This window comes from Thalia democratica, chromosome 3, assembly GCF_965202585.1.
Source record: "Thalia democratica chromosome 3, ktThaDemo2.hap1.1, whole genome shotgun sequence".
NCBI classification, from domain to species: domain Eukaryota; kingdom Metazoa; phylum Chordata; class Thaliacea; order Salpida; family Salpidae; genus Thalia; species Thalia democratica.
Window position 1 is genome coordinate 41516380 of NC_139167.1, and position 18606 is coordinate 41534985.

Sequence of the window (18606 nt, forward strand, 5' to 3'; positions counted from 1 at the left end):
AGTTTTGTTTTAATTTTCTCTAAAAGCTATTCAGTTACTAGAGTAAAAAATGAATAAAACACCTAAGCACAATAAGTCAGTTCTTAAATTAAATCTGACGAGTTGTAAAGCTTTCAATAAATGTTTTCTTATTGTCCAAATATAAGGTGAGGCGTTGTTTACATTGTACTATTTTGATGCTCAATTTTATAGTTAATGTAGGCACAAACATATTTGAAAATAAGCTTTTATTTTATTATGAAGTTGTTACAGTATAAAAAATTAAGATATTTTATAGTAGATATTCAAATTAATTAGAGATTTTTTTCAACGAAAAGTTGTCTTAAAATTTAAATGTTGTTTAAAAAGCTTGATATTTTAATGTGTTTGACTTAAAAATAAAACTTTTATATGAAAATAGATAATCTTCAAAAGACACAAAAAATTTCTTTATGCTTCTTGAGAAAAGACATTTACTTAAGATTACATGGACATATTCAATTAAGCGTCTTTTGTTCCTGGTTTTTCTAATCGGTGAAAAACTATAAAAATAAGCTTATTTTTTAGTTTTATACTCTTGTTAAAAGTACTCTATTTTATTTGTAAGCTTTTAAATATTTAAAAATTGTAAATGACATTATCATAGACTTTTTTAATGGTAAAATAAAGTATTATTAGTTTACATGTATGTATAAATAACTTATTGGCTGTTTATCAAAAAAAAATTTTAATTTACGTGACAATGTTATATCGACTACTGTTTTTTTTGCTGTTCCTAAAAAAATAAGTATAATCATTATAAAACAATAAAAAACAGATAGATATGTATACTTATAAAATAATATCTAAAGTCTAAATAATTTGAACTTACGATTTACTGTCGTAGTTTATGGGATCTATAACTGGAGGTTTTTTTTTGAGTTTTTTAATTTATTTAACTTTTTTTTAATAACACAGTATAAATACTGTATTTGAGATCAACATTACGTCAATACTCAAAGTAAACTTATATGATATAAGGCTACTTGACAATTTAGTTATGATATTGAACTAAAGTTTGTTCATATTTTAAATAAGTTAAGACAAAAGTTTTGTAGTCATGTATCATAACTTTTCTCAAGTATGTTCATTATTTTTTAAGCTACACAAATAAGTAATACGACTATAATTTAAACATGTTAGAAGATATAGTTTACGAAAGTTTACTTCTCAGAATGTTAGCCATATGTTAATTGGCTGTACTTTAATTTTTTGAGTTAATGAGCTCTGATAAGTACTTCTTTGAACAAACTACATAAAATTATATCTATCTAAGTAAACATAACTTATATTACTTATATATTGTGCAGAGGCTGTTTTACCTCAACAGTAAGATTTGCTTTTAACAAAGCTAAAATATATGCTAAAACTTAATAGATGTAAAAAAAAAAATTACATTGAAATTATGTGAAGCTATAACGCGTTATATAAAAATAGAACAAATATTTTTTACTAAATTATATTTATGTAGTTGAACATAAATACAACACTTAAACAAAGTTTTGTTTAATTAAAGTAAATTTAACATGGAAACAAAGTCTTACTTACAAACAATATATGCATTTCTAATTAACAAATAGAAATAAAGTATTAAATAGTTCTTGCAATAATACTGTCAATCAGAAGGTATTTTAACTTAATTAGAACCCTTTAGTTTAATTTTTCAAATTTTTTAACTACAATTGCATATGTCTTACATAGAGTCAAGCAAAGTTAGGCCCACAGTCCGGATTCGGCAGGCCAATGTTTAGAAAATTAATTGGAATCCATCCCACATAAGGTAAAACTACGGCCTGCGAGCATGTGAATTCGGCTTATTAAACCACTTTAAAGCTTACACTAAACCAGGGATCGGATAACTGCAGACCATAAAGGGTGAAACATGTTGCGGCTTATAATAATACAAACTGCAGCTGGCGAAAAAAAATCATGAAACTTGCATTAGATTTTCTGAGGTTTGAAGTAAAGAGAAAATATTTTTTTCAAAATGAACTGGGTAACTGAGTAATTTTCGTGAACTACATGAAATTCTCCGGCCCGCCAAGACTAAATTTTTCCACATACTGCCCGCTGACTGAAAAGGTTGTCCACCCCTAGTCTAACACAAGCATTTTTTCTAGGTTGAAACAACTCTTGTCACCATACATAAATACTTTAGATCCTACTGAAAACCATCTCAAAAAAAGTTAAAGATTCACAAACTTTTGAAAAATATTTGATACAGAGTGTCTAAAAAATGGTTAAACATTTTAAATGAAGGAAATTTAATTTGAATTTAATGGTTCGGTTAACAACTCAACTGCGCCTACTGTTGGCAGTCCACATGTTACAGTTGAAAGTTGACAGTCCACATGTTACGACAAAGCTCTATGTTATTTTGCAAAAACTCCAAGGTGGTGAGGCCAATCTTTTTTCTTCTCAAGAACCTTTTTTTTTGAAGTGACTGGTCTTGTTTACTTGAACCCGCTGCAACAGTTTGTTGTGCAGAGCATTAAAGAAACCTTACAAAATGAATATTGTTATGATCAGCATGATGGTGCACCGCTAAACTACCGCTGCGATTTCAGATGCTTCCTTTGTAGCATCTAGCCAAATCGATGGATTGGACGAATAATTTTTGTCATTTCATCGCTTTGCGTTTTTAGCAATGCCTGGACTATGGAGCACAACAGACATAAGTTTTAGAACATGCGGTATCAGGACAATAAAACATCTTAAGATCAGTCTTCTAATAGTTTTAAAGTTTTTTACTTATCAAAATTTCTTTGAATCATAATAAACACAAACTTTATAACTTTTCAAAGTGTGAACACATTACTTTAGTTAGAAAAACATGTGATAAAAAACTTTTTAAAATACTACTAATACTTTACAAATAATATCAATTCGTAAATTACGTAAACTTTTTTAACATGCTAACTGCCCCTTGTTCAAACTATATGTTAATCCTATAAAGGATATGTATAAGTTTTTGATTTTGAAAATAATGATATTTCTTTATTGAATTTGGTTTTTGTATATCATCGTATATAATATTTCAATAAAGGTAAAAAAAATTACCCTTAAAAACGAGCTGTAGAAAGTGTGCTCATTTCTTTTCAAAGTTCTATATATAAACTGTATTAAATATTTGTAACTGTTTTTATAAAAACTATTTATCAATATTTGCTTCATTAAGAAACAAGTATGATAATAGTTTTTTTTATACTGTTATTTTTATACTTTCTTATTAATATTTTTATTAGTTAAAAGACCTGAATTAAAAATAACTGACCTAATATCATATAAAGTGGTTTAGACTTAAAAGATAACGTTAGAGTTGTTTTAATTAAAGTCCCTAAATACTTTAAATCGAATTTGAATTGTTGACCACTGATTTTAATAGTACAGGCTCATAATGTTTTTTTTATTAAAAGCATTTATATAATTGGAATATAATTTAATTTTCTACCGCATCCGAATCTAGATCCAATAATTCAAAAATACTTACTTAATTAGTTTAATTATAAAAACAAAACGCCTGTTTTTTTAAATAAACCTTTAAAAGACAAAAATTGACCACCAAGCAAAAAAAAATTACCTATTGCTAGTATTTTTACAAATTGTAGTTATGTAGATTTATAAATATTCAAAAATTGTTATTAGTTGCTATCAAAGTTAAAATAATCTTTGTAAAAAATCTCAAGACTTATGTTTTACTTTTTCTTTATTTAATTAATTTTTTTCAAACTTAAACTCGTTTCCAAGCTACATATTTTATAGCTTAAATTAAAAAAAAATAGCTAAAAACCTAAGTGTTTTATCAAACTTTAATTTTTATAATATAAATTTTAGCGGATTTTAACTCCTTAAAATGAATTTAAGCTTAACAATGAAGATTACTTAGTTTAGAAAAAATAACGCTAATTTAAGTAAAATAAAAAACTAAACTTTATATTGGACTTTAAAACAAACATTACAATTAGATTGAAAAAGTATTAAAACCTAAAGTAACTTTAAAAAAGAATATTTATTATATCTAATTAAGTTAGTTTAAGTTCTATTAAAAGGAAAAGTAGCTTATAGTTGTTCATCAAGAACTTTACAATAAAAACAACTAAAAATTTAGTAATCACTACTTTTAAAAACAGTTAAAAACTTTTTTTGTTAAATTTTAACAAATACTAACAGCTTAATCTACTTCACTCAAATTAAATAGAGGTTTACTTTTTTAAGCAGGGACGGGCAAACTACGACCCGCGAAAGGCAAACTTAGAAATTTAAAGATTTTTTTTTATTTGGACTAAAAGCACGTGAATTTTTTATAATTTACACTAAATATTCTGAGATCCATAAGTAAAATCAAAAAATAAACTATTTGAGGTCTGAAACTGACACCAGGTATTTTTGTGTTAGTATTAAGTTAAAACATTAAATATGATTTTATTTGTGTTTATTTTATTTATGAGTTCAGTCCGCTCATAACGTTGCTTATCTCTGACTTTTTTTTTTCTTGAACCAATTTACAAAGTATAAAAGAAAGTTTATATTTATCATGTTTAATTTATATAAAAAACGCTACAAGATTTTAATAATTCTATTTATTACTGTTACTGAAATATTACAAAAGATTTAATTTTGATTTTTATCTAAGTTAAAACCTTTTGTTCATAATATTTTTGTTTCTGTTCTTATTTGCTGATTTTAAAACTTTTAAACTAAGGTTGTTTCAGTTTTCTTAATAATCCATATATTTTATGTTTATAAAAAACTTTTATAAGTAGTATGAATTTGAAGCTACATAAAATAAGTGTGCTAAGTTTAAAAAGTTCAATAAAAATATTTATGCTTCAAAACTATTAGTCTTTTGAATTTACTAACTTAACTTTTTTATATGCAAAATGAACTCTGTGTATTTAATGATTAAACGCTAATTAAGTTTAAAGTACAGAAGTTTTAAGTAGCGATCTATCGGATCCAAACACTTTACGTTTGTATCTGGATCTTCTTTTTTATATTCAGATTCGGTCGGATCCTAAACTTTGAAAAATATCCGGCAGATCGCTAATATAAATACAATTAGAAACTTTCTTTGCTGGCTGAATTTTGTAAATAAATTTATCATTCTGCAAATTAGAACCAATGTACTTAAGATATTCTAAACGGAGTTCTTCGAATTTCACCATTAATTATTAAAAAATTTAAATAAACCAATAGTCAGTTAATCAAGTAAAAATTTTTAGCGTAAATTTACAATTTACTTTATACAAATTTTACTTAAACTATTACTGTGCGTTTTGTACATGTGTTTAAAACCTTTTTTGTTTTGTAACACTCAATTGTTTTTGTTAATTTATTTATGTAATATTTATAATCATTGTAAAGTAAACCGACGTCAATGAATTAGATTGATTATGTTTGTACATGGTCAGTATAAAAATACTAGTTGCTAACTAAAAACCAAGCAACTTAATTGATCATTGATCTTCTTCTTAGTCTTAATAAGTATATATCGAGAAAACGGTTGTGAAACAATTATTATGATTCAAAATTGACTCGTTTACTAATTTTATTTGGTCTTTCATTAACTTTAACTTAGCCATAAGTCTCTTTATCCTAAATATATAGAGTCTTAGTAAATTTTACGGTTACATAAATCTTTTTAGAAGAGAAAATGTAGTAAAGTAAATGACAACAATAGTTAAACTTAACTTTTTGTTTTAATGCTTATGTATTACTTTTTTATACTGTAATGCTTTAAAATTATTAGTTGTTTCTACCTAGTAGTGTTGCATTACTAATAGGTAATTTCATAGTTGTGCTTTCTAAATATTTTTCAAATAACACAGATTATTTCTAAAAAAGTTTTTACGTGAAAATTTCATCATTTAAAGAAATTAAGTTACTTAAATTAGATTGAAGCTGAAACAAAGAAAATTAAATATGCTTGTTGATTTCTGTTTTTAAAATAACATCAAAAAAATTAATTTTCTAACTATGAGCTAATGGCTTGTAAAGGGCTACTTTAATTTCATGACTATAAACTCAAAAATTTACTCCTTTAATTTTTATGCATTGACTGGGAGCTTTTTAAAGATTTTAAAAATATTCCTACTACAAATATAAATGGTTTTTAAAGGTAAAATTTCAAATTAAATGGGTTCAATTCATAAAAATTTGTTAAAATAAACTTTACAAAACAATTTGAAAATAAAATTTGTTTATCAAATGTATTTAAATTTATAATTTTTCAATAACTGTAGTAAATTTTTATTATATGTATAAATATAGTAATATACATTTTACATTTAATTGTATACTTAAGTTTTCAACAACAGGTATAAATGCTTAACAACATTAAATAAAAATTTAAAAACCTGAAAGGTTTCCGTACACATGGTAAGTTTATTAAAATGAAGTAAAATTTATGTTCTTAAAACAAAAACAAATATTTTATTAAAAATGTTTTTTTGTGTATCAACAAAACACTAAGTATTCTTTCTAATACTTTAAAGATTCCAAAAATTTCAAGTATCAGTTCATATAAGTACAATAACTCAAATTATTTAACTCTAAAGATCAATCCTCTAGACAAAAACGTTATAAACAATCAACTTAACACAATTTTCTATAACAAATCAAATAGAATCCACTATCTTTGCAAAAATCAAACTTTCAACTATTAATATCTCTATTCGTCCGAATCGCTCATTCCGGAAGATTGTTGGCGGGAATTTCCTCCGTCTATGACGTCATCATCGCTCTCGTCATCGCTCAGTATCAGCTTCTTCTTTCGGTGCGGTTCCAAGTTGTCGGACCTGCGACGCTTCTTCGCGTCTGTTTGAATTTTTTGTGAACGAGATGCACAAGTATAGTTTTAAACAATAAGAAGCTCTATTCTTGTAGCTTATGCATTTTTATTTGTTTCCTTACTGTGCTATTTCGAAAAAGCAGCAGTTTTCAGTTGATTATATATTGAAAGTTTGCGTACATAAATGATTTATTAATAATGTTTTTTAAATAGACTTAACTGAGAAATTTAATTATTTAAAGTGCAATGTATTTTACAATAACAAATGTGTTATTAACCTTCTGAAGGCCTTTAAACATAAATTTATTCATAAGGGAACATCTTACTAAAAACTTTATGACACATCAAAAATCAAATGTATTTAAAATTTATACATAGCCATGTTCTAATGTCTAAATTTATTTAATTTTGAGCACCTTACCAAGCTGAAGCTAATCCAAAATAAACTTCTTTAATTATTTATTTAATTATCATTAATTTTTTTTTCGACAACATTTTATCTATATGAAAATCTGCATGTAAATTTTAAAACTATTTGTAGTAAAATTTAGGTATTTAATTCTATAATGTAGTTATTTAAAGGGAAACACGTTTTTAATTAGCAAAAAAATCACGTTTTTCATTAGCAATAAAAAAATTAAAAAACATAAGTTCTATCAAAACTAAAAGAAAAAACACATGTATTTGAACTTGTCCATATTATTTATAACTTTTTCTGAATACTTATAGATTTTAAAAACTTCCGCAAGTCGGCTCAACTAAATGATGACATATTCTGGGGCTACACAAACTTGTTGAAACAACAGCTATGTTTTGATTAATAATTTAGCACATTTAACTTATCTATTATAAACTGTTAGCAATGCAAAAAATAATTCAGGTTTTAGATTGAATTATTCTTTTTTTATCCTTTTAAGTTTTATTTTCTAATAAAACTATATGCATTTTCTAATAAAAACTTCAGTTTTTTCAAGTTTAAATATTTTCTAGATTACTCTATTGCCCTTTTTTAGAAGATGAAAATATACAATTCTTATGAAAAGTCTGAAATTCTAATACAAGCAAAATAAATTAAAAAAATTTTCTACCAACCATCTTCGCTGTCCTCGTCTGTGGATTGCAAAGTCACTCCTCCACCGCTTGGAGAGTTCATACCGTCGTCGGAAGAAGAATCAGAATCTGGTTTCGTGTTGTATCCTGCTAACAGTTGACAAGTTTGATTATCATGATATAAAAAACTATATTGCGATCATTTCAACAATCAAATAAAAAACTACAAAAAAAGTTTGAACATGGTAGATTATTTATTTTTAAGATAAGATATAACGTTGTAAAGGTTTTCTAACTTAAATAAGCAGAGGTCATCGAAAAAAAAAAACAACTGTTTTTAGAAGCAATCAGTAATTTTTTTAAATATTAAGCTCTTTATTTATTTACTGATATCAAAATATAAAACATATAAAATGTCAAAGCTAACTCTAACTTAATAACCTAACAAAAATTTACTTACACTAAAAAAAAATCACATACACAAAAATCTTTTTTAATATTAGAAAAAACTTTAAACATATGATAAACACGACAAAATACTAATAATTATATTTAAACGTATGTTCTACGAAACCCGGTTTAATTTTGTTTTTGATGGCGTTGACGCTGAAAGTGTTCTCGTTGTCTTCCTCGTCCACGTAGTTGCTCATCAGTCCGCGCTGGTGAGCCTTCTCCTTGTTCTTGCGCTTCAACGCCTCCCTCCTCACGTGAGCCTTCAGCTCCTCCTCCTCTTTGCGCAGCATTTCCTCCTTCCTGCTCTCAGGGTCTTGACCGGGCATGGACAGGACTCGCACCTGAATTTAAAAACTGTTGAAACACAACTTGTAATACGAACCAAGCAGTAAAAAAAACTTGATAATTTTTATAAACTTTTGCTAATAACTAACAAGCTTTAAACTGTAAGCGTAACTACAAAAATCATTGTAAAACAAAGAATCAAAAGTTTATCGAAAACTCTTTTTTAAATAAACACTCCATTGAAACAGTAAATAAAATGTAGAAAAGATTAAAGCTATACTCAATATGTAATATCAGCACTAAAATACTTAGTGCTTATATATGTATTAAGATACTTAGAATCTTTTATTAAAACTCGCATGCTTATATTAAAATAATAAACTCTTTATTTGCATTTAAAATTATTTTATAATTATTATATTAATTTTAATTTTTGATGCTTAAATACGTTCTTAAATAGAAACAATTAACAGTGAATTATCAATAATATTTTTATTTTAAATAGCACTAATTCATAATCAAGACATAAGTTTCATTAGTATTCATAGATGTTTATATTTAAGACTTTATTAGAAATAAAATACATAAAAACTTTCAAAATAAATATCACTTTATTAAAGCATTAAGATTTAATAACTTTTAAAATAATTAAAAAAAAAAATTAGAAAAACTAAATTTCTAATATCACAGGTTACAGTTATGCTTGTAAACCTTCTGTTGACTCTGAGAATGTCTCATAGCAAGTCGATTTGTCATCTTTCTATGGGTGTTCGATTTGGTGCTGTGCGGGCGGAAGGTCAACTTAGACTTGAAAACCGCTTGCCCTTGTAAACCGGTACCTTGTCTGATAAACAGATGGTTGTGGTCATTCTGCAAACAATTAGATTTCAGTTTCCATCAAAAATAACAGGATTTAGCAAAAAAAAATTAAACATATAAATTAAAGACTCCTTAATGTAAAGCTTTGTGATCATAACACCACACCTCCTACTAAAAAAAATATAAATAAACGAAAATTATTTTAGACTATTTTCAAAAATATAAAGTTATATTTATCTTAAAAAGATAAAATCCTTTAGTGAATAAAATATGTGTAAAAAAGTTGTAGAAAGTTTGTAAATGTATCGAGTTAATTCTGGATGCAAAACACCTTTTAATGTAATTAATATAAATACATATTCTGTAAAGTTAAACATTAGAATAAAATATTTAGTTACAACTTTACAAAATCTATACATGTTTCTAAAGAGTATTTGTACAGTGTATAGTAAATATATAATAATAATAATTAGATAAGATAAATATTTTATTTAATCTTTTAAACAATAAGATGTTTTTTATTTTTATTTACTACAACAAAATATAAGAAATTTAATTGTTCTTAGTATAAACATTATGATAAAGGTTGTTAAATGTAGATTTTATTGTTGATGGACATAAAAACTTATATGATAATTAAAAAAAAATAACAACCATGAGTGCCATTTGATGAACGTCGAAAATTTCACTCCCAAGATGAAGAGACATGGAACCGTCCGACCATCTGACCATCCTTGCATTCGATTCTTCAATATCCATTCCATTTTCATCTTTGTACTTCTTCCATCTTATTGTATTTTCTACCTGTTTATAAAAAAATTTATGCTAAAATCAAAACTACAAACATTTATTTTATATTAAGAATTTTGTTAGTTCCTAAGTATACTTAAAATTTACTCTTTTTTAATGATACTTAAAATCTAAAAGACACTATATTTGAGCTAAAAACGCAAAAAAAATATATAACTGATTTGCTCTTTATAATCTTATTACAATTAATTATATAACAAGAAAACATTAACTATTTTTTTATTTGAAGTTATTACATGACATTAAAAGTTCGGAAAATTAAAATTCTGACATCCCAAACTAGGACAAATCAACTGGCGACAACTCAAAATATGGCAATTCAGAATATGACACTTAAACGTCAAAATACAACTAAAATGGCTTAATTGTATATAGAAACTGTAAATTTGAACTCTTTTGTTTGCATAAAATTTGCTTTAAAATATATTCATATAGCCTTAATTTCAACTAGATCAAACACATTAGTTTTTTTTTTAATTTAATTAAATCTGAATCACTATAACTCCCTGCAGATTTTTTTAAAATCTAATCCTTTACTATTAATGATCGTTTCATAGCATTCTTAGTTGCAATAATATCGGACTTAGTTGGTTTTTAATTTGATTCAAAACACATTTAGGAACATGTTCCCTGATTCTCGTTAATAAGTACCTCAAAGTTTGGCCTTTATTATTGCTTGTGCAACAGCATTTAACCGTTTAAACAGTTCAACTTTTGTATTTATTTGGTATAAGATATTTTCTTCTTAGACTAAGAACTAAGTTATAGAAGGAAGATCAATCTAGTTTTAGCTGCAAAGTATAGTTATTTTTCAGGTCATTTTCTTTATACATCTATTAAATTGAACTTAGTCAGCACCTACATAAGTCAAAACTAGTTTAACCAGAATTAAACTCAATTTAAATTGTGATACTTCAAATTCAAACAACCTGTACATATTTTTTCCGACAATACCATTTAAAATTAAAACGGCGTTTACAAAACTTAAAAAAATAAGAAAATTAGGTTTTTAAACTTTTTTTTTCTTAGCTTTAATAATAATACGATACAATATTACTGACTCGCTTTTATCAGGATAACTTAGTAGTAGTGAATCTGATATGAATAACTGAATATTTCTTATAACTTTTTTTTTAAATTTAGTCGTTACTAGTATATACTTTAAATGTGAAACTTTAATGATCCAAAACATAATTATGATTTAAAACTTAATTTTGATAATTTTTACCATGTAATGAAATAAGGTATGAAAAACCAAAAAAATAATTTTCTTTTCTTAACTCTAATTTGAACATTTTAAACTTTTTTTAACTTAAAAAGTACTTTTATTATTTAAAATATGCAAAACTTTTTTGGTATTTAATTTAAAGTCCACTTGTATATGTAGCTTTTTTTATGGCAACACTAATAAAATCACTTTATAGATTAATTAGAACAAATATTTAGTCCAAATAAACTAATAATTGTCAAAAAATATATAATGTTGTTTAACTTTATTTGTTTTAAATTTAAACACACATAAAATGTCTTGATAAAATATCAAACTACAACTAAAACAGTATTCTAAGACCCAATTAAGCATAGTAACTAAATATATAAACAAAGTATTTACTTGTGTAATAGTTGTAATACTAAAACAAACTTTCAGTTTCAGACGATTTCTTCCTTCTTCGTCGAGCAAAGTGTCGTCATCTTCCAGTTCATCTTCGTATGTCGCCGCGTCAAACGGCCTTGATTCTACTGAGAGAAAATTGGGAAATCTGACGAAATGTATTTTCTTACCTAGGTCCGTTGTAATTTTCGGGATTTCAACTTCAACACGAGTTGCTTCAGGTTCAGGCGCCTATTAAAAAATATATTTTACAAAAGTTAAACTAATAATATAATGTTTTACATAGCTATTCCACCAAATACATTCCAAATTATTGGAAACTTTGTGACAAATGTAACTTCATCAAAAAGTTATGTAATTACTAATGTTAATAATAAAGGTTTGAGGTAATTTTTGCTATAAGTAGCAACAAAGCTTAGCAGTTTAAAATAAAATATATATAAAGCCTTGATTTCGAAAAATAAGAAAAAAAAACATTGACCTAAATAATTTTTGTATTTTAAGCTGAAAATAAACACTGAAAAACAATTTTTAAAGAATTTGTCTGCATTTTATAACTATAAGTTTAGTTTAAAAGGTGTTGATTTTTATCATACACAAAATAAAACATTAATGGCACAGATTATTTCCAGTAGTGTAAAAATGATGCTGAATTAAATTTAGTAATAAAGTTCTACAAATTACGTAATACTTTAGAAACTTGTATTAATTTTAACTAACTTCAGGTTGCTTTTCATTGTCGCTGGAGTCAGATCCTGAATACTGCTGTTTTCTTAACATGTTCATCATGTTAGCACCTTCATTTTCATCATCGCCTGATTTTCTACCTTCGTCTTCCTCCTCAGATGATGACACAATACCTTTAACTTTACCTATAAGTAAGCTAGTTTACGTTACAGAAAGAAAATTAAACATAGTTCTACTTCATTCAAATATGTAGAAAAAAGAAGCACATTGCAGACTAATTTGCAATAATATAATATAATATAAAATTAAAGTTAAGTAGTATATAACAAATATAAGTCATATAAAAAACTTGCTGCTGAAATCAGATTTTTTGAAAAAATAAAACAAAAGCTAATTTATTAGTACCAAAATATATGAACATATATATTAAAAAAATGTAAGTAGTGATTTTCTAATTAACAATTGTCACATTTCTTTATGCAAATTAGGACCAGTATCACAGCGCTTATTGAAATAAAATTCTACAACTAAAGTTAATAAACTTTGAGCAATTTAACATAATTTGATAGATGCTACTGACAACAAAAAAAATTGTAAGTTTTTAAAGTTAGTTTCAGTTTTAAAAACAAAATACATCTAAATTAAATTTAAAATATTTTTGATTTGCAACTTATTGTAAAATATTAGTAAATTAAAATAATCTTTAAAAATATTTTTTCACTTATAAAACAAAAAGAAACAAATTTAAAAGGTTATTTTAAAAAAAAAATTTAAATAAGTTTGCAATATTGATGACTATAACTAAAAATTCTCTTATTATACAATTAAAAATCAGTATTGTTAAAAGTTAATTGTCATGAACAACTTAACTACCAAACAAGCAGCACTTTATTTACTTTTATTTATTGAAAAAAAAAAAAGAATTATAGAAACTTTTCTACCATATAGCTAAAACATGTTGAACTAATGTTACTTAAGGGCATAGGGATTCAGATATTTTTTTTTACTAACTTTAACATTGACTCTTACTTTAAATCTCAGAGTATTTACTATAAGATACTTTTGATAGAACAAAAAAAATCAATTAATTTTTTAGACATAACCAGTTTTGTAAAAAAATCCAATACAACCAGCAGGAATCAAACATTTTCAAGGCCATTTTCTTAGAATTTAAAAACAAAACTTACTTAAAAATCTATCTCCTCCGTAATTTTTAAGGCAAATTAATTCAAACTTTCAGAAAATGTACTCTTTAATATTACAAACAACTTGTAGTAAGCAGGTTTTTGAAAAAAAAATCTACAAAAAAATTTATGAGCAAAAAAAAAAAATTTTTTTTGTTTATTTTACAATAATTGAAAAAACCTGATCCCAACAAGTTTTTTTAGAATTTATTAAAGATTACTTTGAAAAAACTTTAACAACTGCAGCAAAAATGAAGGATAGATAGATCTTTAGTTAAATAGCCCTTTTAGTTTGATCCTCCCATAAAGAACCCATTGAACACTCTAATTTTGATTGCTTATATATCACATAAGTTACTTTGAATTTAAACAAGCGGTAAAAAGTAACAAGTAGCTTGTCTAAGTATGTATAATGTTTACTATTAATAGTATGTTGTTTTACTATTCCCTTGAAATCTCAAGTTTGAAAATACTTTAAAATATTGGCAATTATGTCTTTTTTTAGTTTAAATCTGATTCTAGTACACTGTGTGTCTATGCAAAAAAAACCCTGATCTTAAAGCAATAATTAAAACAGCAATAAAATAAAGCCCATCAAAAGAGAGAATTGCGGAAAGTTTTCAAAAATTCTACCTGCTTGAACCAAATATTTCTGCACCACCAAGGAGTTAACTTCTAGCACATTTTTAGCAGCAGTGATACAATAAGATTTTGGATTTACTGCTACAAAAGATAGGACTTATATAGTTGATATGTTGAGTCATTAGAAGAAAAACTTTGGAATTTATTTGAGTCTATATCTGATCGCCTTTTTTAATTGGTGTCAATATACTATTCAGACATTCCCTACTAAACCAAGTAAATCATGATTGTTTTTTTAAATTGAATGTTATTCACAAAGTACTATGTTATGATACACTTTGTGCAATAACATAGTTCTTGCTTATTACATATTGTATTTTACTGAAGCAGAGTCAAAAAACTCCTTTATTTTTTTTTCAGGATTATCAAAATTTAAGGAAAAAATGTTAATCCTGAATGAAAAAAACTAGCTTGAGTTGGAGAATATTATAAAAAAATGTATTAAAAAATGACTAAAAGATACTTTTAATCAAGCTTATATTTAAAAATACAAGAATAACAACAAGAATGCAACACAAATTGAGATGAAAAAAGAGTCATAAAAACTAGCCTAGATTTAGAAAAAAAAATTTAAACTAGTCAAGAGTTTTGCAAAAAAATCAAAATAGCCTGAGTGAACCTGAGCTTTTCTTAAAGTTTAAACTAGCTGGAGTTGGCCTAATGTTTATTATTTTAAATTAGAAAGAGTTATACTGAGTATCCTAAGTGTAAGGCAAACCTATCATTTTTTGAAAACCATGCAATGTGTTAAAAAAATTGAAAAATATTTACGTTGAGTAACTTAAGAAACTTGGAAATAGTAATTTAAATTTTTAACAATTAATATTGTTTGACAAAAAGATTTTTTTGATTAAAATTTTAGCTCAAAGACATTGAAGAAACTTTGTAAGAAATAGAAAGTTCTTTTTTTTTCTAATGGTTGCCAACAGTATTTTTTCCAGATTTTTGAAAGTTTTCTTTTTGTATCCAATTTCAGTGGAAATTAAATTTATGGCAAAAAAACTGCCTAAAATCTAGTAGAAATTAAAATTAGTCTTAAAATTGTAAAGATCACTTTAATTTCTTGTAGGGTACACTTTTTTGCTTGGGTTTAAGTTACGTAAAATTTTAATTTTTCTACTGTATATTATTTATTTTTGGAAGTTTTGAAGTTAAAATATTTGTTTATTCATAAATTAGTTAGATTTTTACTACTGTTTTCTCAAACTTGTATTAGTATTATCAAAATTTAAAATTCAAAAAAAAACAAGTGTTTAAGGAGAAAAAATTATTCTTATTAATTAGATTCAGTTTACATACACTTAAAAAATGTATTTTTTATTAATTGTTAAATTAATTTAAATTTATAATGTCAGGCAAAGAAAATATATTAAATTAAATAAATATTCTCAAATTTTTCATTACCTTTTGGATTTTCATCTTCATCATCAGTTGACATATCACTCATGTCTCCAAATAAATTATCTTTAACTTCTTTTGGTTTTTCACCATTTTCTGATTTTAATATTTTTGTTACTATAGGTGTATAATATATGTACTTAAAAATTTTAAACTACTCCTTCATCCCTGTTTGGGAGTTTAAATACAAAAACTTATGTTCAAAAGTTAGCTTGGAAAATTTTAGCTCTAAAAAACTTTGAATACAGCCGTACTTTTTGTAATATTGAAAAAACAAAAATAAAAACCGAGTATAACTTATACAGTTTTTAACTTAAAAAAATAAAGTAACAGTACTTTTCAAGCACTAATTTATTCTATACCTAAACATGTTGCAAACATTAAAAACTTTATAAAGTGTTTTAAACATTTAATTAACCTGATTCTGAATCATTGGTAGATTGCAAATTTGGAGAAGCATTAGCATTCTCTGTATTATCCTGTTCATTTTCACTACTATTTGAGATATTTTTGGGATCATCATTATTTTTTTCAAAATCCTCATCTTCAGAACTTGATGTCATACCACTGACATGGTAATTTTGTTGCTCTCTCTCTGTATCCTAAAAACAGTTGCTATAATTATCTATAGAAAACAAAACTATCTGGTTATAAAATACACTTTCTTTTTAAGTTTTAATGCATACATACATCTCTAAAATTATTCTGAAAATAAATTTAATTTTTTTTAGAAATATATTTCACTTTTATTACAACAATTTTTTAATCTAAAAATTTTAATGAAACTAAAAGCTTTTTTAACTATGAATTTAAGGTTGCAAGATATTTAAAGTAAAAAAAACAGAAAATACATCAGCTTACTCAGAAATAAAAAAGTGTGGCAACCCTGGCAATAACAAATAAAACTCACAAACTAAAAAAAAAAATCATTAATTTGATGATAAGTGTAGGTTAGAAGTTAAAAAAGCTTTTAGTTACATTAAAATTTTTAGGTTAAAAAATTGTTGTAATAAAAGTGAAATATATTTCTAAAAAAAATAAATATAAGAGATTTTTTAATGCTGTCAACTGGTCCACAATTATTTGATTGCAATTATTTGACAAGGTTGCTAAATAATTTTTGCAAACTTTCTCCAGGTTTTCAAAATTTCCTCCAGGTTTGTGAAAGTACATACTTTTGGGTCAATTATTAGTTTTAAGTTAAGTTTAAGGTAGGAAACTGTGTTAAAAAGTATAAAAATATTGAAAAGATACTGTAAAGCTAATACTTAATAAAAAATATTTTTTGATGATGAAAAATTTTTTAATCCATATGATACATTTTTTTCTTGTCATATCAAGATTTAACTACTAAACATTAAAAATTCTTAAATATTCCAGGTTTTTTCAAGTTTTTTAGCCTAAATTGTCAAAATAAAGGTTTTTCCAGGTTTCCAGGTTTTTAGGTAACCCTGATTTGATTGACTGATGGCCCTTACACCATCAGTACACAATCATTTGCTTTTAAACATATTTCATCTTTGTTTTAAATAAAGTCTTTCAAAAATACTGTAGCTGTTTTTTTTTGTTAGTCAGGTCTGTTAAGCATAAAAGGCTGCCAACTCCTGCTTTGGGCTTTCAAGTAAGAATCAATGCTATATTTTGTATAAGAAAAGTTTAAATTACTTCTATTGCCTAAATAAGTATAAATTCAAACCTGCTTTTCGACATGGTTATCTTCATCAGAAGACTGATCGCTTCCTCCTACGTTAAATGCAGCACCTAATTCTTCATCACTTGAATAACTACTGTTTTCAGACATATTTGCTTACTTAAAAATGTGTCTAAAAACTCACTTAATAAACAAACATATATTTTTTTATTTAAACGAGAACTAAATTAATGGAAAAATAATGCTTTTTTATTTAATCGAATGTTTGCAAAACAAAATATAATTGCTATGAAAGCATCATGCATAATTTTAAATTTAAGTTGTTGTATTTATTTCATATTTTTAGTTAATTTTCTTACAACCAGATTATACTGGGGTATTTTCAAATCTGTACACTTGATTTCACATACTATAACATTCAACAATCAAAAAAAATAATGTCTATTAACACCCGAAATAAACTATAAAATTTACAGCAAACGAAAGAAACAGTTTACTTGATAAATTGAAACGTCACAAAAAGTTTAGTTGATTTATTATAACTGATAAATAATCTTTTCATCATTTCATTTATTTTAACAAAGATACTATTTCATATAAATGTTCTTTATTTTATAGCACTTACTAAAAGCTAGCACTTCATATTTACAAGAAAACATTACAAAAAGATTTAATTAACTATCTTTAATGAGTTTTCTTAAAAACAAGCTTTGAAAGATAATAACTTAAAATATTTTGAGAGTTTATATAGCTCTTTGTAAAGAAATTTGTGCACATTTAAGAAATATTAAGTTTTCTTAAGTTTTATCTTTTTTAAATTACATACCAACAAAAAAAAAGACATTAATCAGAATAGTTTTTTATCTAAGTTACATCACAATAAAAGAATTATTAAAGGTCTTTATTTATCTTATACTAAATTCCATTCCAAATATTAGACTATTACATAAGTCTTAATACAATTATGGATAAATCCAATAGGGAAGGTAGACAATAAAAATAGCTCAGATCAGACCAGATATGCCATTTGTCAATTTAAAAGTCTTACATTAACTTGAAAAAACTTCTCGAACATTACATTATAGTTCAAAACAGAAAAAGCTTATTTAGTTTTTAGTTGGCACGGCATAGCAAAATAAGCACTTTGGCAACTTTGGCTAAAATAAAACTTGCTAAAAATAAAACTTCTTTAGCTTTCATATAACAG

At 25.1% G+C, this 18606-nt stretch overlaps 1 protein-coding gene across 3 annotated transcripts; it reads right to left on the minus strand.

Annotated features, from left to right (window-relative positions):
- Window positions 1–6283: 6283 nt before the first annotated feature.
- LOC145831457 (RNA polymerase-associated protein LEO1-like) lies at window positions 6284–17573 on the minus strand. 3 transcript variants are annotated; one of them, XM_082938725.1, is made up of 10 exons: window positions 17445–17573; window positions 16167–16350; window positions 15755–15844; window positions 12558–12697; window positions 11868–12068; window positions 10070–10219; window positions 9308–9466; window positions 8433–8652; window positions 7901–8008; window positions 6284–6834 (listed from the first exon to the last, which is right to left on the minus strand). In XM_082938725.1, the coding sequence occupies exons 1-10, from the start codon at window positions 17547–17549 to the stop codon at window positions 6689–6691; spliced, it is 1503 nt and encodes a 500-aa protein (XP_082794851.1). In that variant the 5' UTR covers window positions 17550–17573; the 3' UTR covers window positions 6284–6688. The 3 variants fall into 3 exon arrangements, with proteins under 3 accessions (XP_082794851.1, XP_082794849.1, XP_082794850.1); XM_082938723.1 differs by having other exon boundaries at window positions 12558–12709; XM_082938724.1 differs by having other exon boundaries at window positions 6286–6834; window positions 7901–8005; window positions 12558–12709.
- Between the last annotated feature and the right edge of the window lie 1033 nt (window positions 17574–18606).